Here is a 24,592-nt window from a genome sequence, read left to right as displayed (position 1 = left end):
AGGAAGTGATATGGAAACACTCTCCATTAACCAAGGGCTGAAATTACTTTCCCAAAGACAGTGCAGGATTCTGTTGAGTATAGGGTACAGGGGAATGTGGACTACTGATAAAAAACTATAGATTCTGCAGCATGTACCTCTCTTTTTATCATAAACAGATAATAGGATAAATGGAAGTATAATGTGAAATAAAGTATTAATTTCCAGTAAGCTGAGCTGGAGTTTTTGCAATGGATTGTTGTCTGTTATTCTCCAAAGTGCTATTAAAAAAAAAAAAAAAAAGACCAATGGATCATCACAGGACTGCCAAGTAGTTACCATTTTTGCTTTTAATTTTAATTATTATTTCTTTATATGAACGTTTTTGCCAACATGGATACATGTACCACTTATGAGTCTGGTCTTATGAAGGCCAGAAGAGGGTGTCTGATCCCTTGGAACTGGAGTGACAAGCAGTTGTGAACTTGAGACCTAAGCCCCGTTTCTAGACTGCTGTCTGAAGGGACAAGTGTGGCCCACTGTTTTCAAAGTTTAGTGGTCCCGTATCACTTCTGAGAGAACTGTGTTCTTGTCGTGGGCTCTGAGCTTCTGACAGGATTCAGGCTGTCTGTAGGGAGTAAGAATGAGACCCTTAGGGCTGGAGAGTTTTCCAGACAAGATCTTTAGGTTTTATTCTCTGTTGTGTCTAGCTCTGTGGAGCCCGACCACCACAGAGGAATCAAAAATCTAAGGGAAGGAGAGGATTTGGGCACATCGTTAATTAAGGAATTATCTTGGCAGCTTGTTAGAAAGGGGGTGTGGATTTGTGGTGGAGAAGTTTAGGATGGAGAGTATCTTTGGGAGCAAGATAATGTTTTGTAAATTGAAACTGAACAGTTTTTTTAATATAGTATTTTGATTCCTCTTAGATCTAAACTCAGTGTTGTCAAAGCTTTATAGTCTTTATTAAGGTTGGGAAAAGTGTTGAGATCAAGGTAATTGCAATTGAATTCAATAATAGTTTTCCTGAAGTGGCTAATTCATTCTTTCCATAACAGCATTAATTACCCTTCATGGCTTACTCATCTCTTAAAGGACCCCACCCCTCTTAACGATATCAATACATGATTAAATTCCAACCTGCATTTTGGAGGGGATGTTCAATCCACAAGGGAGCTGAAGGAAATTTTGATGTTCTTTCTTATATCCATTTGAAATTTTTTTCCCATCGTTAACCTTAGGTTAGCATCTCCTCAGATGTAACCACGAGTCCCTGCCCAGCATCCTCCAGACAACTCCTAACAAGCTCCTTGCATCAGGTCTGACCTCCTCTCTGGTCCATTTTCCAAGTTGCTGCCCAAGTTACCTTTCTTAACGTGCAAGTGAAGACTCTGGCAGCTTGTCCACAGCTCGCGACTCTCATCCTGTCCATTTTAAGACTGACTCCTTAACTGCTTTTCACCTTCATTTGACCTGGTGTCCTCCGGACCTGCAGGACCAATTCCCACAGGACTACTTCTATCTTAAGCTTACTGGTCTTCATAAATACCACGTGTGCTCCTTAATTTAACAGAGATTCCAACATATCATTGTCCCTTTCCTGGAAGCTCCGGGCCTCTTCTTCATTAATTTCTATTTATGCTTTAGATTTTGATTGAATTTCATCTTGGGGGTGTGTTTCAGTGCCCGAGGGCCCTTTCTCCACTCCCCTGGAAAGCTCTTAGAGAAGACACTCAATTAGGGGCGATAGGGACCTGCAGTATCTCTGCACATAGCACCGTGCTTAGAATATAATAGAGACTTTATACATTTTAGCAGAATGAATGAATGAATGCAATGACTCCTAGTTTTTCTTTTTCTCACAAACACATTAACATCCATCCAAGAAGGTTTTTTTGTGTGTGTTAAACAAATCCAAACTCAGTATCTTATTAATGTTTCTTGTGAGTTCACCTCTCTGTTTTTCCCATTAGTTATCTGTTCATATTTGTGCCCCGCCCCCAAATGTTCTGCATGTCCTATTTGGCTGATATGTCAAGGTCTCTTTTGAACTATGATGCCACTCCTGCTGGTCTGTGCTGTTGAGTTGAGACCGGAGGTTCATTATCAGAGTGGAGGTGACAGCTACACACAAGAAAAAGTGTGTTTGGGCAGTCTCAGCCTGAAGCCTTAGGGAGAGAATATAGATGTTTTAAGCTGGCTGCTACAATGTGCTCCTTTTGTTACTGTGTGTATTTTTCTGTTGCCATGCTCAAATACCTATAACAAGCAGTGTAAGAAAGCAGGATCTATTTTGGATTGCTGTTTGAGAGTACAATTTATCACAAGCAGGAAGGCACAGCAGCCTTGGGGCTGTGGCTTATGTGGCAGACGTAGTAGTAGGCAGTTTGCTCATATGGTTTTGGACCAGGGAAACAGACTACAAGTGAGGCCCGCCATGTTCAGAGGCTCATTTCTTCTAGCCTCCTCCCCACTAAAGACTCCACCACCTCTTCAAACAAAGCTCTGAGGAGAACAGGAGCTAAAACGCAAGAGCCTGTGGGGAAGTTTTCCATCCAAGCCTTGATTTAACATGTGGCTCCATGAGAGGTAATATATCATTACAAAGTCTCAGGTGTTGTGAAACACCCAATCTTGTGAGACATGGGAGGGTGAAATTGCTATTTTGTCAGAAAATTTATATGGAGATGTCGGTGTGGCCCGTCTCTGCCCACCTTCCAACCAGACATGACAAAAAGAGTGTAGTGCAGAACCCTAGGAGCCTGGCCTCTCCTCAGCCTCCCTGTGGCTGGATTCAGCGCCAATGCTAAGGCGTGGTGCTCTGCCTTAATTCAGTCTTCCTACATCAGATGTTTCTGGATCAATTTCCCCACAGAATACATGAGTGGGATTCATGTTTTTAAATTAACATATAGCCCGCATGTTTTCAAGTTATCTTGGCTCAGCTGGTGGAGGAAAATATCTTTTCGTTTTGAAGCACTCTGGAGCCAATCCATTTAGGAAATGGGCCAGTTGATACAGCCTCCAGCAACCCCTTGCCAGAGACAATCATAATTTTTCGACCCCTGGAAACTTTTGCTGCTGAAGAGGTTTCAGCATTGGAAATAGAACAATTGGCCTTTCACTTGGAAGCTTGGTCACTTTTCTGGGATTAGTAAAAGTCATAGACTTAGGTAATCTGCAAAAGTTACTTTTTTAGACTCTAATCACACTTTTAGAAAGTGGTCCTCAGAGAGAAGTGCCAAAGTGCTCTGCCATTTTCAAAAGCCAGCCAAGAACAGGTCAAGAAACTAAGTACACCCTAGCCATTCACTTCAGAATGTATCTGGTAGCTTTATGGCTGACCTTTTGTTTGAAGAACAAGTAGAAGCAAGGAAAGACTTAGAAGACGAAGGGTTATAGCTTCCGAAGATAAACACTGAGCAAGCAAGATTTATAAGACATGAGATGCATGAGTGAGAGTCAGAAAATCTTGGGGAGAAGGGCAGTCTGTATTTCACAAAAAAAAAAAAAAAAAAAAAAGCAGAGAGCTGATGCTGTTTAACATTGCCATGTATTTGAAAAGAACATACTTAAAGGGAATAAAAATTGTTTGGGGTTATGCCGAAAACCACAGGACTCTTGTTTTTCTACTTTGCCAGATGGTTGACAGAAAACTAGTGAGGCGTTGGGCGTGTCCACGGGGCTAGGGTGTGGGGAAGAAGGCAAGCACGTGTAGGAGGATGGTTTAGGAAAAAGTGACAATAAGCAGAGATGTTCTCAGAGCAGTGTGGGTGATTGACATTTTCATAGATAAGACCTTGGTAATAGCGAAGACTGGGATTCCTCAGGGCCAACCTTGGCATGTTTCCTTGTCATTGTATTTACTTACTAACAATTTATTCATTTACTTATTTATTGATATGTGTACCTGTGCATGTGTGTGTGTGTGCACACCATTGGTGTGCAGGTACTTTCAGAGGCCAGAGGGTGTCAGACCCTTGGTGCTGGAGTTATAAACAGGTGTGAGTGGGAAGCTGCCCAACATGAGTGTTGGGAACCAAACTTGGGTCCTCTGGCCTCTTAAGCCCTGAGCCATTTTCCAGCCCCTTATTTAATTAATTTAATAAGCAGTAGAGGTATTTTCTCATTTTATAGCTGAGGGAAGCATAGATGAAGACACAAATGATCACCCTTAGGGGCCCTCTGAGTGGTCTACTTCTCTGCTCTTGTGCTTAACGTACATAGCCATGGTCGTTTACACGACTTGGGTCATTTTTATAAACTGTGTACCTACAAGATGGTTGTAGAATACTTGTCTAACATGAACAATACGTGGATAATATCATCCCACCTCTCTGCAGAGTTTTCTCTGATGAAGTTACGCCCAAAAGGGGGTGAGAAACAGAATGGTCAGTCCCAAACTTGACAGTGCTTCTGTGGCTTTTCTATCATGTTTGGTGTATTCAAAAAAAGGGTTCAGGCTCAAAAATTGGGCTGTCGCTGCATTCTTTTTCTCAGAGTTGGTTAAAGGATATATGAGCCAGAGGTCTTCTCTAGGCCAGTGCCAGACAACCAACCAAGGCTTCACTTTCCTGAAGTTCTAGTTGTCAAGAAAAGAGAAATTTAGCCATCTATAATAAATCCATATACAAAGAGACCAACCTCTGTCACATCCAGACACAACCAGACACACCCTCCCTCAACCCAGACACTCAGAGAATACTCCCTTCCTCACACCCAGACACATCCAGACCATACCCTTCCTCACACCCAAACCATGCCTTCCTTCTCTCACAGTCAAACAGAGAAACTGCCCTCACTCAGGGAACGTTGATGCCGGAGAGATGGTATAAGAAAGAACACATGCGAGTAAATAGGGCCAACATGTAGAAAAATAGACATTCTGGTGACTTTCCAGCTCTGTTCCCTTTCATTGGTTAGGATTTTACACCCAGCGTAGGTACAAATACAGCAAGTTGTATGTGTGTTTATAATCTACAGAGACTGACTGGTCCCTGTTCCTCCCCACTTCCAGTCTCTTTCTTATTTTTTGGTTTGTTGAAACAGGGTCTCAAACTGTAGCCAAGGCTAGTCTGAAATTTACTATGCAGCCCATGGTGGCTTGATCATCAATGACTCTCCCAAATCAGCCTCCCAAGTTCTAACGTGACTTATGTTCAACAAGAGTTCTTAATGAACCAGATTAGTATGAGCATAGCATGGTGACACGTGTATAAAGTCATGTTTAACTCTGAGAGTTCTTAATGAACCAGATTAGTATGAACAACATACGTGTAAAGGTACCATGATGAAGTCATCACTTTGTAGGTTATCCTGACAAATCAGGGATGAGAAGAAGAATAGATAAGCATGCCATTTTAGAGGAATACATTGGGTGAAACGTTTTCAATTTGTTTTTATTTTAAATTATAAAGATATGTCTATTTAAAGAAATGGGTTCGATCACCTAAAAATGTAACATTTCTAGGTAAAATATTTAGGAAACAAATGAAAATCTACAAAAAAATGTAATGCATTAGACAAATGGATTGCAGAGAGAGAATTTTCATAATTTGATTGTGGATGTGTGTCTAGTTGTGGGTCCACAAGTGTAGAACCCACAATAAGGTGCCAGGTATGTCTCTGTCTGCCTTATTCCCTTGACCAGGAATACCTCCCGACACCCTAAGCTTGCTGTTTTGACCAGGCTGTCAGAAGCTTGTCTTCACCTCTCATTGTTGGGACTACAGGCCACAGGGCCACGCCCAGCTACTCTTTGCTGTAGTTTGGTTTTGTTTGGATGCTGGAGATTGGATGTTAAGCTCCTGGCTAGGATTTCCTTCTAGAAGGCTTTGGATCCCAAGTCAGGATTCGACTCACCCCTTTTGACATCCAAATCTTTGTCTTCTGCTGTTTATGTGGCCCTGCCTGCCCCCTCTGATTAATGTCCTGTAAATGGATTATAGTGTAACGAAATCTCTCGCATTATAGTGTAATGAGATCTGAGAGAGCGTGTTGAATTTTTCATGTAGAAATGGATGAGTACTTTATCAATATGACCCAGGAGAGCCTGGTGAGGAAGTTGAGGCAGCAATGCAGTCTTCTCTGTGAACAGACCTTGCTTGAGCCTTCACTCACTACCTGACCATATAAAGGGTGTCTCTTAAGGAAATGATTGGTTCAGTGTTCAAGGTCACAGGGCAGCAGGAGAGATACTGTGTGGACTGGGTAATAAAGTTGTCTAAAAGTTATCTAAAAGGTTGTCTGGAGATTTCTGTAAAATTATCTGATCTTTATTAAACATATCTAAGAGAGAATAGACTTAGTTGATAACAACCATCCCCTCCCTCCGCCCCCAAATCACTGCCACAACTATAAACTATTCCAATTCAAAATTTTTTTGTTGTCAATGGAACTTATGATCCTCTGCCTTGACCACCAAAGGGCTCGGATGATAGATGGGTGTGTGCAGCACCATCATTCAAAGGTGTGCAAAAAATGACACAGGACATTCGACACTAAGGAATTGATTACATTGTGAATCATCATTGAAGTTTAATAACATGCTGGTATTATGAAACAGAAAGAGACTCCTCATACCTTAAGCCACCAAGGCAGAATGCAAAGTATTAGTAAAATGAGTCTCCTTTGGTTTAGACAGCATAACCAACCTCAGCAGCACAGGGCTGGGGAGCCAAAGGAAGTGATGGGTGCGTGTTCATGTTTTCTCAGTAGAAACCAGAGGAGCTTTTCAGAATCCCTTTGGAACTTTCCTTTGTCATGAGAATCCTGGCGGGGGGGGGGGGTTCTCATTTATAGGAAAGTTCCCTAAAACTTCCTGTATTTTTTCTGAATAATCTAGATTTGTCCTGCCCATGACTACTTCTCTTTCAGTAGCTGAGTCTACCATAGTCTGTCTGAGTTCTAGAGAACCACACACAAAAACCACATCTGTCCTCCAGATGGAATTGATCTGGCTGCTACTGTGTTGAAAAACCATTTGAAGCATACGCCAATAGTGTGTGTATTTCTGTACATGTGCATGTTGTGTGAATGTACATGTGTGTGGAGTCAGTCTCAAATACAATTCTTTGGACATGTTGGTGTGTGCATGGGAGGTAATTGAACCATGCATCCCCATGTGGATACTAGAACAGAATACCCAGTGTCGTCTTCTACTGCTTTCTGCTTCTTTGGCTTGAGATATGGTCTCTTACTGAACCCAAAGCTTGCCATTTTTCCAGCTTGGCTAGCCTGGCCAGCAAGCTTTCAAGATGCAATGGTCTGTGACTCCCATGTATGTACACATGCATACAGCAATGTTCAGCTTCGATGAGTGATCAGAATTTGAACTCAGGTCCTTGTGTTTGCTCAGGTGTGGATATTTGTCTCTGAAGGATATGGATATTTGTCTCTGAAGGTGAGATTGGTCAGGGAACATTCTGGGGCCAAGTATTATTTACTTTTTCTATTCCTATGACCAAATACCTGATATGAAACAATATAAAAGGAAGTGTTATCTGGGATTGTAGTTTGAGAGAGTAGCTATCATAGAGGGGAACCACTGTGGCAGGAGTGTGAGGCAACTAGTCACAGGAAAATCCAGGAAGCAGAGAGAGATGAAAACCTCTACTCTTCCCAACCTCTCCCCTTTGTAGTTAGAGACCATAGATGATAGAAATGTGCAACCTGAGGATGTGGGTCTTCCCTCCAACTGCAGCCTTTCTAGAAACACCCTCAAAGACACATGCACACGCACACATACACACACACACACACACACACACACACACACACACACACACGAGGAGAGAGAGAGGGAAAGAGAAAGAGAGAGAGAGAGAGAGAGAGAGAGAGAGAGAGAGAGAGAGAGAGAGAGAGAGAGGTGTGTTATCATGGGTAGCACACCAGAGATTACTGCTCAGACACAGTTTATAGACAATTGAAAGCCCTTATTTCAGCTGGCTAGAACCAAACTCAAGTTTTTGGGGACCTAGATGTGGCCCCAAGTATCCAGAATGCATTGTCTTTAAAGACAGAAACCATATCCGGGCATCTTGTTGGACAGCTGCAGGAGGGCTTCAGTTTGAAGCAAGCGGTTTTAACAGGAGCTATGATAAGTGGTTAGCCGGAACCAGTTTCACATAAACAAGTATTTAACAGAAGCTAAGCTGAGTAACCTAGGACAGCCCAACGTTGGGTTCCTAGAACAGACTTGGTTGGTTTTTCCATGGGATTCTCCAACAAAGAGGTTGAATTCTAGTTGAACCAGAAATGGTCTTAGTAAGAATACAAGATGGAGGAACTGCTGTCCTGTCTTGTCCTGTCTTGTCCTGTCACTCAGTGAAGGCATTAATTCTAGTCCAGTTGACAGTGATGTGTGTGAGAGTTTGGGAAATATCTGATTGATTTTATACAAAAATATCACGGGACACTTCCAATTTCCAAGCTCTACCCAGAGATCCTTTCAGCAGCATGGAAGTGAGACTGTACTAATACATTTTGTTGCTGAGATAAGACATTGTCTAAAAGGAACTTGACAAGAAAGGGGTTTATTTCAGCGCACAACTCTCAGGTCCCACTCCATCAATGAGGGAAGTCAGGTTAGGGACTCAAGCAGGAATCTGGAGGCAGGAATTGAAGCAAAGACAATGGAAGAATGTTGCTTGCTGGCTTGATCCTCATCAGTTCATCCTGATTTCCTGTAGCATCCAGGACCAGGGGTGGCATCATCCCCAATAGGCTGGGCCTTCCTGCATCAATCACTAATCAAGAAAAATTTAAAAAATAGCCTGATTTTATGGATATATTATTCACTGAGGCTCCCTCCTATGAGATGGCTCTAGCTTGTGTCCAGTTGACCTAGAACGAGCCAGCCCAGGTACCAGAAACATGTTGGTGCTGATGATGTCAGTTTCTGGAGACCACATCATGAAGAAGGGAGAGAAGGTGTCTACAAGGCAGAGTGAAGTAAGTTGACACAGGATTATTGGTGGGAAATTTAGAGACTCCCCGAGTCAAGTGCTTGGAAACTTATCAGGGAAGCACCTGGTGATATTTGGAAAACCTTCTTAGGAATAAAAGATGTTCAGAAGTTGACTTCACTCCCTTTAGTGCTGTTCAGAGAGCTGGGGAAATGCAGGGAGCATCTTTCTTAAAGTGAAGTGTCTGAGGCTTCACTTCTTTGATGTTTAATAGATAAAATAGTTGCATACAAGACAATCAGTCTTGCTTTCTTTTCTCGATGCCCATATTTAGATAGTGGGCAATACATCTCAGTACTGTTTGTTTAAGTCTCTAATCTGTGAAACTGGATTAACAGTTTAGGGATCCACTGTGCTACTGACTAACTATATGGTGTTTATAGCTGAAGACAAAATGAAACCCTTAATTCATGTGACCTTTTAACAGAACAAACAGAAGGCCAGAGGTCAGGATTTTTTGACATGGCTGTTTGCACAGTGCCCGGTAGCTGGTGGCTTGACTACAAACATTTGTCAAATGTCCTTAGTTGAATGTCACTTGATATCTGCAGTTCTTGATTTTGGGGAATGGGAGGAAGTAGTACTGCTGTGTCCCTTTCAGTGGCAAGGTCGCTTCTAGAAATAAGTGAGAAAACAGGAAATCAGGGACAGGAACCCAGCCTGCGGTCAACTGTGTCCCCCCCCCCCCCACCTATACTTCGGTGATGGTTTTGTTGCGTGTAGGGGGTGGTTTCCATGAACTGCCTTGTTGGGAAACATCAACAGAGGCTTCCAGTTGGAAATAAAATGACAGATAGTGCACCCTAAGCTCTCTGTCATGCTGAGGAAATGATTTCATCAGATTCCATATAGATTTACAAGCCAATGCACACAGTTCTGACACAGCTCTTGTGACTCATTGAGCATAAATGAATTCTAACACACATCTAGTCCGCTTGCATTGTCAAGTGCTCCTTGAGCTTCTGAGCATACCCTGTCTGGCATGGTACCTGCAGATCTGAAGGGCGCAAACCCAATCCTGTGGCTAGAGGGTGGGGTAAGGAAAACAGGAGGGGGCATGGGGATGCTGGACATCTGCCTAGGTCATGTAGGCACAAAAGAAGTTCATGCTGGTGGAGGGCTCTGCGTACCTTGGTGAAGAGCTGTAGGGCACATGGTGGGACTTTTAGTGTGAGAACCAATGTCTTACACCAGGCCTCATTTGAGGGGAATTAGGATGTGAATGACAATTTGCTATGGGATGAATTAGAGGCCATTCATGTGCAGTCAGTAGCTCTCTCTCTCTCTCTCTCTCTCTCTCTCTCTCTCTCTCTCTCTCTCTCTTTCTGTGTGTGTGTGTGTGTGTATACTTTTAATTACACTGAGATACTGTTGGTCCATACAAAACTAAAAACAGTGGCTGTTGGCCACTTTGTGTCTGATATAAGCCTCAGTCCTCAGAGTTTATGGAGTGAGCCCCAGTGTTACAAATGAGAAGCCCAAGGGATTGTGCCTCATGAGAGTGGGAGGTGACAGTGAAGCTGGGAGTCTTGGTGCAGGCTGGTGAGGTTTAGGGGCAACATTCACTAACATAGTGGTTCTCATTCTTTCTATCGCTGTGACCCTTTAATACAGTTCCTCATGTTGCGGTGACCCCCCCCCCCCAACCATAAAATTATTTCCATTGCTACTTTACAACTATAATTTTGCTACTGTTATGAACTGAAATGTAAATATTTTTGGAGATGGAGGTTTGCTAAAGGGGCCTCATCAATATCTTTGAAGAACCTCTTAATGCTACTTCCAATGAAGGCTTTGCAAGTGTAGGGCTAACAGCGATGGGTGAGCCCGTCCTTCCTGCTCTCAGTTCTGCCATGGAGAAAACTTCCTGCTGCTTTTGAAATGTTATGCACCTTTCATTTTTCTTTACGCCATGAGGAAAATAATAGCTCCAGTCATTTTGATGACTTTTGAAATGTGGCCACATGCAAGCCTGGTGTACAGCCTCTGTCACTGTTCTGCCATTTGGGAGACAGAAATGACATCAGCACCAACTAATTAACTTGTCATCGACTATAAGATTTTCCCAAAGTCTTCCAAATGGTCACATGGAATCAAATCATATGGAATCGTGTCCTGAGCTAACAGATTAAATCAAATATGTAAAATTTCAAAGTAGTACTTTTAAAGTTGCTTGAGCACTTTAATGAACAAAGTACCCAGTTTATGATGGGCATGCAAGAAAAAGGTCCTGAGTTCAACCCCCAGAACCCACCTAAAGGCTGGGTGTGCTGTTTCCCTGTGATTCCAGTAGCCAGGATATAGTGGCAGGAGGGTTCCTTACAGCTTTCTGGACAGCAGACATACTCAAATGTGCAAGGTCCAGGTTTACTGGGAGACCCTGTTCCTAAAAGATTAGGTGAAGAGTAGTTGAGAGAGACACCTAACATGACCTACACACACACACACACACACAGACACACACATATAGACACACATGCACACACATATAGACATACATGCACACACAGACACATGTGCACACACATGCACACTCATACATAGACAGACATACAAGCATACATAGACATATACGCACATACAGATACACATGCACATAACATACACATACAGATACACATGCACATAATATACACATACAGATACACATGCAACATACACATACATACACAGACACACATATGCATAATACACCCATACATATACAGACACACATGCACATTCACATACAGAGATAGACACACAAACACACATATACACAATACAGATACACATGCACATACATATACACACATACACACATATACACATACAGATATACATGCAACACAGACACACACACACACACATACACACACAAGTAACCAGTATATAAATATCCAATCCATTCAATTTCCAAAGTTTGCATGCTTGGTAGAAAACATGATGCTGACTTTCCTTTTCAAAATCACAGTGTTGTTAGCAGAGAGGAGAGTGCAAATCTTAGCATTAACACTTTGAGGAAAGCATTCTTACATAATTACAAAACTGTTCTGCAAATATTCTACAGTCAATACTTACATATCCCTAGAGAAAGTTTGGGGTAACATTTGACAAAGAACTCAATAACTAACTATCTGTAATAAGAAGCATATTTTCTTTGAAATAAATGAACTAATTACTAGATGTTTTTCATCACAAAAATGCTCACACATGCAAAGACAGAACACAGCTGAAATTGATTTGGACTTCCAAATGCTTTGTCAAGTGGCTGAAAAAAACAAACACATGCTAGTTTACCTCCTGGAAGGAACTAGGGTTTCTTAGACTCAATTTGTGCCCATTTTGCCCAGCCAGCGGGTACCATGCTTGTTAGGGATTTCCTTTTGGAAAATTGTTTATCCTTATTTGAAGAAATGAAGCAGTTGGCTAAGACACACAGTTGTATGCATCTGAGGGATATTGGTGGAGAGTTGGGGCTTAATTGGTGTGTTGCTTCCAATATAATTAGGTCCTTGAACAGGGCGGTACAATTAAATATGTTGAGGGGGCATAATTAGATGGGTGGATGATAGTGTAATTACATTCATAAGAGGGGGCTATAATTAGATGTGAAGAAAGGAGGGGGTACATGCGGATGCCTAGGTTGAGGGTATAATTAACATATGTGCAAGAAATTAAATTATGTGTGTGGGTGAAGCATAATTAAGTGTGGGCGTCCATCTCCAGTGGTAGGTGAGGGGACAGAGAAATGACCAGTCTGGGTGCAGTGACGTGTGTGTTGATGTCTTTATGGTCAAAACCTGGAAATTTTCATGAAGGAATGTGGGCATATGTTTTGACATAGTGACTAATCGTGGTTGACGTGGTGGTGAAAACCTTTTGGGTCATTTAAAAGGTTAGCAAAGCAAAACTTCTAGTTGTCTGACATGATTTTCGCTCTCTACTTAATGCTGGCAGTTGCTCTCTCTAGTAGTCTCCAACAGTGATTTTTTTTTCCAGCTTTAATTTGTAACTGGCAAGGAGAGCTTGCTCTCTGTTGCCATCGAAGAGAACAGAGGTTGGAGGCAAACAGTGGACTGAACAGAAAAATAACAACAGTAGAACCTCATTACTGTCACCACTGACGAAAGCAAGAACCCTTCCCTCCAGCTTTATCCCCTTTGTATGGCCAAACGTGCAAAATTAGTGTCAACTCTTAACTAAGAGTTCCGGCTGACATTACATATATAATGAAACCAGAAAACCTTTGCTTATGGCAGCTTAGTTATTTCAAAGTTCCAAAATGGTATTGGTGCTTAAGTAGTTATGATATCCACCCTACAAAGGGGCAACAAAGAAAGAGTATGAACCATAGCTAAAAGAGGAACTAGAAAGTGGTGCAGAAAGCAAGGAGGAGGGGGAGGGGAAGGGAAGGAGGAGGAGGGGCAGAGAGAGGAAGGGGAGGGGGAGTGGGAGGGAAAGAGGAAGGGGAAAGAGAAGGAGGAGAAGAAGGAAGAGGAAGAGTCAATGGCAGGTAAAAAGTCATTCATCGTACTGAAGAACATGACGTCAAAGTAGGAAAGTACAGTGAAAATTGTAATAAGCAGATCTAACCTATATTATATGTAAAAAAAAAAAAAAAAAAGGAAGGCTGTATCACGCCTGCAACGTGGAAGGCTGAGGCAGGAGGATCAGGAACTCAAGGCAAGCCTCAGCTACAGCATAAGTTGAGGGCCAGGCTGGATAACATAGTGGACACTATCTTAGAAAGCAAAATCCAGGTAAATGGGAGCAAAGAGAAGCAGAACTGGTATCGAGGAGAGCGAGTGATGGAAACGACAGGAAGCAAACACCATGTTTTATTGTGAGGGTTTTTTTTGTTGTTGTTCTGTTTTTGGCACTTTTGGATCAATGATGAACAGCGATATGAAAGTGTTAGCCACATGAATCCCTTTCTCCCAGCTTGCTTTTGGTCATGGTGTTTCATTGCAGAAATAGTAACTCAACTAGTATATTTGTTATGGACAACTGTTGTGTCCAAGAGCTGCAAGCAGGTTCACTGACCACTTTGTACCAGCAACTGAGGTCAGAGCACTGGTTCTGCTGCTGGCCTGGGTGGAGGGGTCCTTGACCCTGCTCTTTTGTGTAGACGACTCAGGCAGGGGAGGAAGCGCAAACGCACCTGGCTTTGTGCATTGTGGGGAGCCAACAGAAGGCGGCTCTCATCCTTGCAGCCATCTTGAGCCATATATCCTGATAAGAGACTTGATTACATTAGCCTACAACAGCTGAGCACACTCTGATAACATCTTGCTTTAGATACCCAGGATTTTCCCTTGGGTGTGTGAGACTTAAAGGTGTGTGACTTAAGGGTGTGACTTAGAGGCGTGGCTTAGAAGTGAGACATATAAAAGGCGAGAGGCAGACAGGAGAGTTCAGAACAATTTGGAGTAACAGAGAATCAGACACTCCAGAGACTACAACTTGGGAGTAGGAATTAGGCATTAGGACAGAACAATTTGGAGTAACAGAGAATCAGACACTTCAGAGAGTACAACTTGGAGTTAGTTATTAGGCATTAGGTATTAGGCACTTGGCACTTGGAGGAAGAACTTGGAATTAGACATTAGCCACTTAGCACTTGGAAGAAGAAACTTGGAACTTGGAGGCACTAGGGACTAGGAACTAGGGACTAGGAACACAAGACTTGGGACTTGGAGAGGAGAAGAGAGACTGAAGAATAAATGGGATTGAATCACACTCTGTCTGGTCTCCATTCTTCGAGTCCGTCCTCACTCTCTCTCTTGTTGAACCCCAACCCGCAGACTGGAGCTGCTTGGGGCAGTGGGAGCCAACAACTTAGCCCCCAAGCCTTTTGGTAGTGAGGGTTCAAACATTGACAGAATGGTCTGAGACATTTTGGCCCCCAAACTTGGGGTAGTGTAGTTCTCAACATTTCTGGCCCCCAAGTGTGGGGCAGCTCAGGCCGCCACAGTGCATGGCTCTGGTTAGTGATTTTTCATTCACTCAATTCAGGGGTGTTCTGGCACTGCAAAGACACAAGCCCCAGGCTTAAGTTTTTAGATATTAATGGATTTTTTTCCCACAGAGCATGTTTTGGCCAGGAGTATTTTCACAGTTGGCTGTTGAGTTTGTTGCTGACAAAATCTTCTGGCTTCTGAGGCTGGCAAGATCGCTCAGCAGTTAAAGGTGCTTGCTGTCCAAGCCTGGTGGCCAAAATTTGAGTTTTATAACTCACCTAAAGGTGGAAAGAGAGAATGAATGGAGCAGAGTTGTCCTCGGACCCCCACAGCACATATTTAGTGACACAGATAACTTTTGAAAAAGTCTTCTAGCCTTCAAAAGTATTTCACTATCATTCCTGGTGCAAAACACCTGAGTGTCTGATTCTCATGTGCATCCATTTACTAAGTCCCTGAAAGATTATCTACTTGATGAGAAGCCACAGTCTCTGCTCAGTGCTTCAGATGTGCACATTTTAGCCTCCGTACTCTGTGTGGTCCCATCATTTTGTTAAAGCCTGGTTTGTGTTCTACTAGACATGAGGTATAGGAACTGGGCTTGCCCCAGCTTTCCGAACAGCTCCAGCTAATAATAGATTTTCATCAATGGTTGTTGAATGAACCTAGAATTTGGTTATCTGAGCTAGAGAGATAGTACAGTGTGTAGAAGGTGATAAGGTTTGGGGGCCTCTCAGGCAAGACCCTGGTCAGCTTTGCAAATAGCCTTCAGTTTAGGGAGTGACAGGACTTGTTCTTCAGGTTTGGAGATGAATTGATCTGTCTGCTGCATCAAAAGGAAATTCTACTTTCCATCCAGAAAGTGCAGGAAAAGGGCCATTTGTGGCTGGGCAGTGGTGGCACACACCTTCAATCCCAGCACTTGGGAGGCAGAGGCAGGCAGATTTCTGAGTTTGAGGCCAGCCTGGTCTACAGAGTGAGTTTCAGGACAGCCAGGACTATACAGAGAAACCCTGTCTCTAACCCCCCCCAAAAGGGGGGGTGTCATTTGTATCCACTCTTGAATTAAATGGCATTGGTCCCCATAGGCTCAGCCATTTTGACACTCCATCTCCAGTTGGTGGCACTGTCTGGGGGACAGTTAGAAGGCACAGCCTTGCTGGAGGATGGGCATTACTGGAGACCAGCTTGTGTTTTCATAGTCTCTCTCTACCTGCTGTTTAATTCTCTTTCTCATGCTTGCATTTAAAGATTCCTGCCGCCATGCCTCCCACCAAAATGGACTTTATCCTTCTGAAACTGTAACCCAAAATAAAATCTTCCTTCTTTAAGTTGCATTTGGTCATGGTGCTTTATCACAGGAAAGTATCTAAAATGCCCAGCCGTCAATACAAGAAGCACACTGCCGATCACTATGTGTTTGGTTTGATCGAGGATGCCACACACAAAGATGAGAAGCCATGACTCCGTAAAAACTCACGTTTTAAATCTCATACATTTTATAAGTAGATGTAGTAGATACAGTCACAGAGATGGAGGGATTGAAAATATGATTCTGTTCAAAATCTATGTGAGTCCTCTAAACTGAAGTCATCTCACACAAAGATGGACTATGTATTATAGCAGAGTTTTAACAATGTGTTATTGATTAGTTACTCTCTCCTTACTGTGAGAAAATACCCTGAAAAAAAATCAACAAGCAAGCAAGCAAACAAACAAGCAAAATAAACAACTTAATGGAGAAGTAGTTTATCTTGGCTTACATTTCCAAAGGGACAACAGTCCATCACTGCAGGACCAGGGAAGGCACTAGTTGGATCAGGCGGCTGGCTGGTCACGTTGAATCTACACTCAGGAAACTAACAGGAAATCAGAAGTAGAACTAGGCAATAAAGACACAAGGCCCGCCCCCAGTGACAAACACTTCCTCCGATGAGGCTCCACTTCTTAAAAGTTCCAGAATCTTCCTAAACTGCATGGCCGGCAGGAAATGAGAGTCCTGAGCCTCTGGGAGCTTCTACATCTAAGTCACCACTGTGATAACTTTCCCCGTGAAGGGGGATTTAACTTTATGTATAGTAATGTTGATTTTCTATAAATGAGTACATCGTCACATGTAAGTATCATATGTGCATATTAAACTTCACACTTTCTGGGTGAGACGCTCAGTGACGTCATCCACATCTAGTTCTCATAGTGATTCTGGGAGGGTGATTGAAGAGTTGTCCTCCGCTGGGCACTGAGGAGCTGAGGTGACTGAGAAAACAGATTCTAAATCGATTGACCTCATCTCCGTATTTTATCTAATATGTCCTAATCGATCCTTTCACTTAAAATAAGAGCTTTTATTAATATGAGCAAGGGTCTGACATATCAGCTTACTACCATACTTGGAGACAGCAAACGTGCAAGGAGATTCATCAGAAAACGCGGCACAGAAGGGCTTTATAAAGACACTCTCTCAAAATCCTAAGATTCACATGGTCTGTCCAGTGTAATGTGTGCTGAAAGGAGACTCCTTGCTATACATCATTCTGGCCAGCACTGACCATTGCTAAGTACCCTGAGCCCAAATTAGAATAAGAATATTATTATCTCACATAGCTAGATGAACACTTGCAGTATTTTCTCTTTAAATTTCTTTGTGCTGAAAGCTTTGCCCAGTTTATTGTCCACTGGTGTTTTAGCCAGCACAGTGTTCTCAGACACTAGAGAGAACTTTCCCAAATGCAATCAATTTCCTCTGTGAGGCCAGCAGCTAAGAAAACGGAGGAGCAAGCAGATGAGAGTCAGAAATAACTACGTGGTCCCTGAATCCTAAGGTTTTGCTTGAGGTCTTTGACGGATGGCATCCACTAAGGGCATAGACATAAACCACTTAATTTTTCTGCTACTGAAATGGATTTTTATTGTTAGGATAGAGTTAGACAGTTAAACAAATCACTGTGTTGTCCTGTCCCATGAAAGCTTTTGAAATTTAGAGTTGACAAGGTTTAGGCATGTCCATGGACTCTGCTAGGAGGAGACAAGAAATAGAAACAGGAGGGAGGTGAGTGGGTGCTAATGCCAGTCAACTTCTGTTCTCACGGTGTCCTGCATAGCATGGCCTCCCTGTGGAGACAAGGAGCCCTAGACAGAGGCACGAGACATCTACCTTACCGTCCATAACCTGGTTATCTGGGAGTTGGAGGGCAGCCTGTATCCTCCAGGTCTATTTGTCTGGGGCCCAGATTCTCACCAGAAAACCTGGAGTAGCCAGCCCTCTGTGTTCAAGGTCTCCCCTTTAACAACTAAGGGACTTGGGGCTAGCATTTATACATCCTATTATTAGTGGGGAATACCTGGAATTTCCTTACTGGCTTAATTATCACGGGTACAGCTGTGTGAGACCCTTAAGGTGTATATTCACATATTAATGGCATTTTTCTTTTGGTATATGTTTTTCTATTATATATCTGAATAGATATACATTTATAGTCCTCCAACTCAGCAGACTCAGGTCAATTTTCTTACTGCTGCACCTTTCCTGGTCAAGGATACCTGTGGTCTTCATGTTGTCCAGCCCCGTCGTGGCAGTCTCAGCATCATGGCCCTTCATCTTTTAGGAGCAGTTGAGTTATTTCCTTCCTTCTCAGTCACTGCCTTCCTTTGCTAGGTTCCGATGCCCTTCTCTTCTTTCTGTTCTGACTCTGGGCTCTTGAATCTAAATACCTGGTCCCTTGCACCTTTTATTCCATACAGAGTGGCTCCCTTCCTGCTCATCCCCTGCTAGATGAGGCCACTTGGCAGTCACTTGACTTTCTCAAAACCCGAGCTTTTAATCAGTCCCCCAGACTCGCCCCTGCTGTGATCTTCTATAGCGCAGGAAACAGTTGTCATCTGCTGAAATCAAAGGTACCTTTCCCCCAGTCCTTTCTTCCTCTGCTTTCTTTCCTTATTTCCTCTCTGTATCCCAGCAAATCCATTTGTCACTTCCTCTAGGATCCCTCCAGAACTGAGGACTCTCTTGGCCTCTGTCACCTTATTCTTGGTCACTAAACTCCCTGGATGTCACAGCAGACTCTTCCCTGGCCAAACACCATTGAACTTGAGCACAGATCGGAATGCTACCTCCTCTGCCTGTTTCTGTAGACTCGGCTCTCATCCTGGGATAACAACCACTGTCTTTATGGTACTGGTACCTTACCCCCACTCACTCACCCAGCTCCCCACTCATTTCCCAGGAATCTTTACTCTTCTTCTAGTCCTGCTGACTCATCTGTAGACAAAAGAGGCTCTTGCCCCTCTATCTCACCCCAGGAATGTTCCCTCCTCAGGGTCTTTGCACCAGGGGGCCCTATCCAGATCTACGTTCACAGTTCACACGTTCTCAAGTCCTACAGACATCTGCTCAGGGGGCTTCCTATGTGCATGGTTGGTCACCCTGCTGACCTTGCAGTTCCTCTCAGGAAGTCTCTGGACTTTCTCATGCCAATCTCCTGTCTCTCTCCACAGACTACCTCAGTGTCTGTCCTACTGTTTATCCCTCCACCTTCCTTCACCCTTCTCTATGTTCTCCAATAGAGTATGAGTCTCAAGGGCACATGGTTTGTACTTGGTCTCCACCACTCATAGGTCACAGTAAACACTGGTGGGCTATACACACCAGTCACCATGAGCTGAAGTAATGCAGGCGATTCTTTTCTCCCAGTGGGCAAGTGCTTGGGCATTACGCTTCAGACACTACATATTTATCACCAATATTTACATAGCTCTGGCTGTTCATTTTACTACCAGAAACGAAGGGAATAAAATCTTCACACATTGGACTAATTGCTTCTTTCAGCTACCAATGAAAGCAGAGACTCTTGGGAATTTTTTTCCTGCTTGAGTTATTACCTCATGCCTAGACAAGAGCCTCGTAGAGTTAATTCCATTTTATCTTTGGTATAGTCTGTGTTATTTGTATGCCACTCACCCAGCATGGCCTGCCAATCTAGTCATTTTCTAGACCAGTCCTGTGTTTACAGGGTCTTTTCCCTAAGAACTCCAACAACAGTGTTCTGTTCCAGTCACTTCAAGTAGCCCAGGTACCTGGCAGTTCTTGCTGACCCAGCTAGAAGGGGCCAAATGATTCATTTCACTCTCAGGGGCTATTATGGGTTTCCATATTCCCCGACACTATAAATAGCACCCCAGGCTGGAGCGCTTCGGCACACAGAACATTTTCTTTGCAGTCTAGCTGGATATTTACAGGAGAAAGTCACATGCTGTCTGGTTTGACACAAGTCATCTGCCCCTTAATGGCTCCTGAGTTCCACACAGAACCACCCAGGGTGTTCTGCTTACAGCAGTGAGTTTTCTTCCTGCAAACATTATTGCCTCTGTTTATGTATGTGTGTGTGTGTTTGTGTGTGTGTGTGTGTATGTGAAGGCCAAAGGTCAACATTGTGTATCTTTATCAGTTGCTTTCTAAGGGAAGGGTCCTGCACTTACCCTGGAGCTGATGATTCTGACTGGCCAGTGAATGCTGAGATCACCCTGATTTCAATCTGCCACCCTCCCCTCCCCCACTCCATGCTGGGATTCCAAGCACACACAATCACATCCAGTGTGTGCACAAGTTGTGTGTCTCACACTCAGGTGCTCATGCTTGCTGGGCAAACACTTTACTGACTGAGTGGTCTCCCTAGCCCTCCTCTTATTCTTCAAATGACAAAGCTTTGTCTACGTGCTGGGGTACAGTACCGCCTACTCCTTCTTGGTGCCATGTCACAGTTGGCCTGTCTTTCTCTTCAGCAAAGTCAGCACCTTCGTGGTACATTTTAGTTTGTGGCCTAAGGTCAGACCCTTGTCACCCCATTCTCTCTTCATATTCCTTACTGTGAATCTTGAAGTCTCAGACTTCTGAGTTCTTCTGGTTGTCCCCAAACAGTTAGCTTAAGACACACCCAGAAACCTTCAGGGAACAAATGGCTGCTGTGTCACTGGAATCACACAGGAGAACAGGATTTCTTTGACTCTATGTCCTGTTTGATGACTGTAGAAACGATCCTGTGTTTAGTTTGGACTTTCTGCTTTCCCCAGCAAACATCCTGTGCTGAGCGCTCAGCCAATTGGAGAAAGAAAAAAGAATGTTACATTTAAGTATATTCTAAGGACGCTTTGTGGTTTCTGTTTTGTTCTAGTCTCCCCTCGCCCTGCCCACCCAAAAGAAATAGGCCAGCTTGTTTCCCAACAAATCAGTGACATCCTTCTTCCTCATACTCTTTTTTTTGCCCTGCTGGGACATCCTTCGGATTCCTCGGGTCTGCTGTCGATAATGATTTCAGAGCAGTTGTGTGTTCTTTGCAGTGAAAACCCGCCTTGTTTTCTGTTGCTAGGCAACCCCCTTCCAGCTGCCGTTGAAGAAATGTGCGGTGGTGGGAAACGGTGGGATTCTGAAGATGAGTGGCTGCGGCCGTCAAATAGATGAAGCAAATGTTGTCATGCGGTAAGAGAGAGTACTCACGGTGGGTGTGGCCTCTGACTCCTCCCCCTTCCCCCCCAGCCCTCCCATACCCTCCCCCCAGCCTTTCAAACCTAGTGGCTTGCAATTAAATTCCTGTCGCCTGTCTTTAGCTTCTCTTCAAGAGTATACCAGATAGGTTAGGAATTGGGGGGGAGGCTAGGGAACTTTCCCCAAAGTTCAAAGCCCAGAATGCTCCCTTAGCAGAGGTACTGCGCTAATAAGAAAAGCAGGGAGAATCTTGAGAGCTCAGATCTTCCCTGAGATTATATAGTTGGGTGATTAAGACCTTGAAAATTGTTCTTTCCTCCGGGCTAACTCTTTATGAATAAACATTTTAGTCATTGTAAGTGTACCCTTTTTTTTCTTAGTTTTCCACAGAAGTATTTGAAAGAGCCAGTGCAATTTAAAGTGGGGGGGGGGGAAGAGGAGGGTTGTCTGTGTGTGACTGGAACTGGCAAGAAGGGTCAGGGAGAGAACTTTGCATAGGAAGGAAGCTTAGGTCAGGAATGAGCAGCACAGGGCGTGAGCTTGGATGAAGGGCAATGATAAAAATTGTAAGCTTGACCAAGGGAAGACACCTTCAGACTGTAGACGGCCAGCCTGTGCTTGGCTGTGTCTGAGTGGACATTGTGAGGGCACAGCAAGTAACCTGCCTTGGGGCAGATGGAGTTTGCCTAGCTGAGGAGGAAGAAAGGCTCAATATCATGAGGGAGGGCTTTAGATAGAAACCCAGAGAGGTGACACGGAAACCAAGTCAGGCTAGCAGAGGCGTTGATGGAGTAGAGGAGGAGCAAGTGACAGGGCCACTCAGGGTGGGCGGGGCTGGGGGGTGAGGGAAATGTAGATAGTTAATGAGCTCAAGGCTGAGAAACGCCCTTGCAGTACAGAGTCCCGCTCACCTGGGGCATATACTGTGGACAAGGGAAACATGTCTTGTTGAGGAAGCAAAGGAACATTGAGAGGTTGGGAGAATCTTTCAGATGAAGCCCGAAGTTTCAAAGACATGGGAATGACTATGAGCCAGGAACGCAATGATGCTGTAACCAGGAAGGACTCAAGTTCGATTCTTGGCATCTACCTAAAAATCTAGGCATCTCTGTAAGTCTGGAGCTAGGAAGGTGGAGACAGGAGGATGCCTTAGACTTCTCAAGCAGCCAGTTTAGCTGAATGAATAAGATTCAGGTGCATTGAGAGACCCTGCCTCAAAATGTACAGTGGAGAATGGCTATAGAAAACACTGTTGTAAACCCCTAGCCTCTACACACACACACACACACACACAGACACACACACACACATACACACACATGCACACGAACACGCACATGCATACACGCACACACACATGAGCACACACACAAACACATGCAGACACACATACAAACACAGACACATACACACAAATACACACACAAACACAAAACATACACATACACACATACACACACAAATACAGACACAAACACAAATACACATACAAACACACAAAATATATACATACACAGAAACATATACATACAAACACACAAACGTACACACACAAACATATATAAAACATACACATACAGAAACACACAAAACATACACATATACAAACACACATACACAAAAATATGCACACAAACACACACATACACACAAACACAGAAACACATGTATACACAAACATAGGCATACACACCAACACATACATATACAAATACACAAATACAAACAGACACAAGCATACACAAACACATATAGACATAATTACACACACAAACACATAGACACAAACATACACACAGACTAATACACACAGACACAAACATACACAAACATGCACACTCCCCACTTGCATGTATGTGCAGGATGGGGGTGGGGTTCTAAGAATTCTAGTTCATACTGGAGCACTGAGCTGTCTGCGGGTATTTTGAGTGGATCCAGTCTCCTAGAGAGTTCCACACACCCTCTAGGAAGAAGGCTGCTTTGCCGTCAAGACATGTCCTCACTTGGTGAAATTTGAAGCGGGGGGGTGGGGGGGGTGGGGGGGGGAAGGAAGGGATGCTGTGGAGGTGAGGGAGAGGTAGTGTCCTTCCATTCCTGACTTTCCTGCAACTGGTGGTGCTCCAATGGGTGCTGCTTGGGAGTCATGGAACATGGAAGAAGATGAGGAGAGATGTTATAAGTCAGAGGAATGGGTAAAATCCCATGGACGGCAGAGTCAGAGGAGGGGAGCCCCGCTGATGTCAGGCACCCACTCCAGCTCCTGGGTATTCCATGAGGCTGAAGAGCTAACAGTGAGCACAGGGTTGGGAGGTCATGTCTCACGGTTGACCAGATTGGTGCCTGCATCGTGTGGTTTTGACCTCTGCAAGGATATATGAAGACGGGAAAGGAGACATCCCTCAGTCAGCCCTGGTTTTCTATAGTTCTACGAATACTGTGTGGTTGTTGTGTTTGCATCCTTTCCAAAACTTCAAGCTGCTCTAAAGCACAGCTGAGGTGCTTTCTCCAAATATTCAGTGAAGAAAAGTTAGAAGAGGTTATAAGGCAGGAGGAGCCTGGTCCAGCAGCTCCAGCAAGCCATGCGTAACTAAGTAGTCCCATGGTCCTGCCCTCACTGGCCCGCCACTGTCTAAGTTCTCATCATTTTCTACACGTTGGTCCATCCTGCTGAGTCTTCCCTTAAATTGTTAACCTGCCCATCCAGGAGGGTGCATACTTGCCCTGGGGGAGGTGGGGAACTGCCTCATCCAGGGCAGGAGGCTTGCTTACCCAGGAGGTTTTATTTGCCTGGATTGAAGGGCTAAAAACTCTTCTCCTGTACTAGCACGCAGAGTGTAGATACAAGATGAGAGCATAGGTGCCAGTCTCTCCTCTTGCTCTGTTACTCATAACCCTAGGGAGGGAGGCATCAAACTTCTTAGCACTCCTGATGTGTGTGTGTGTCTGTGCATGTGAATCTGAGTGTGCATGTGTGTGTGTGAGAGAGAGTCTGTGTGTATATTTGTCTGTGTATGTACATGCATGTATTGTCTTTGTGAGTGTATATGTGTGTATGTGTATGTTGTGTGTGTATGTGTGTGTAAGTATGTGTGTTTTGTGGGTGTTTGTGTGTGTTGTGTGTATATGTTACATGTGTGTGAGTGTGTATATTTGAGTGAGTGTATGTATATGTGTGTGTTGGGGTTGTATGGAAGAGTATGTGTTGTGTGTGAGTGTGTGGGTATGTG

At 43.8% G+C, this 24,592-nt stretch overlaps 1 protein-coding gene across 1 annotated transcript in view; it reads left to right on the top strand.

The window, feature by feature from the left end:
• The window catches only part of St8sia1 (ST8 alpha-N-acetyl-neuraminide alpha-2,8-sialyltransferase 1), a 127,685-nt gene that overhangs the window by 64,824 nt on the left and 38,269 nt on the right, over window positions 1-24,592 (top strand). Inside the window, exon 3 of the mRNA XM_034511246.2 lies at window positions 21,250-21,359. Coding sequence (XP_034367137.1) covers window positions 21,250-21,359 — 110 coding nt within the window. The remainder of the gene's footprint in view (window positions 1-21,249; window positions 21,360-24,592) is intronic.

This window comes from Arvicanthis niloticus, chromosome 9, assembly GCF_011762505.2.
Source record: "Arvicanthis niloticus isolate mArvNil1 chromosome 9, mArvNil1.pat.X, whole genome shotgun sequence".
In the NCBI taxonomy this organism is placed as follows: Eukaryota; Metazoa; Chordata; class Mammalia; order Rodentia; family Muridae; genus Arvicanthis; species Arvicanthis niloticus.
The sequence above is the reverse complement of the archived record's forward strand: the minus strand, read 5'-3'. Positions and strand labels throughout refer to the sequence as shown.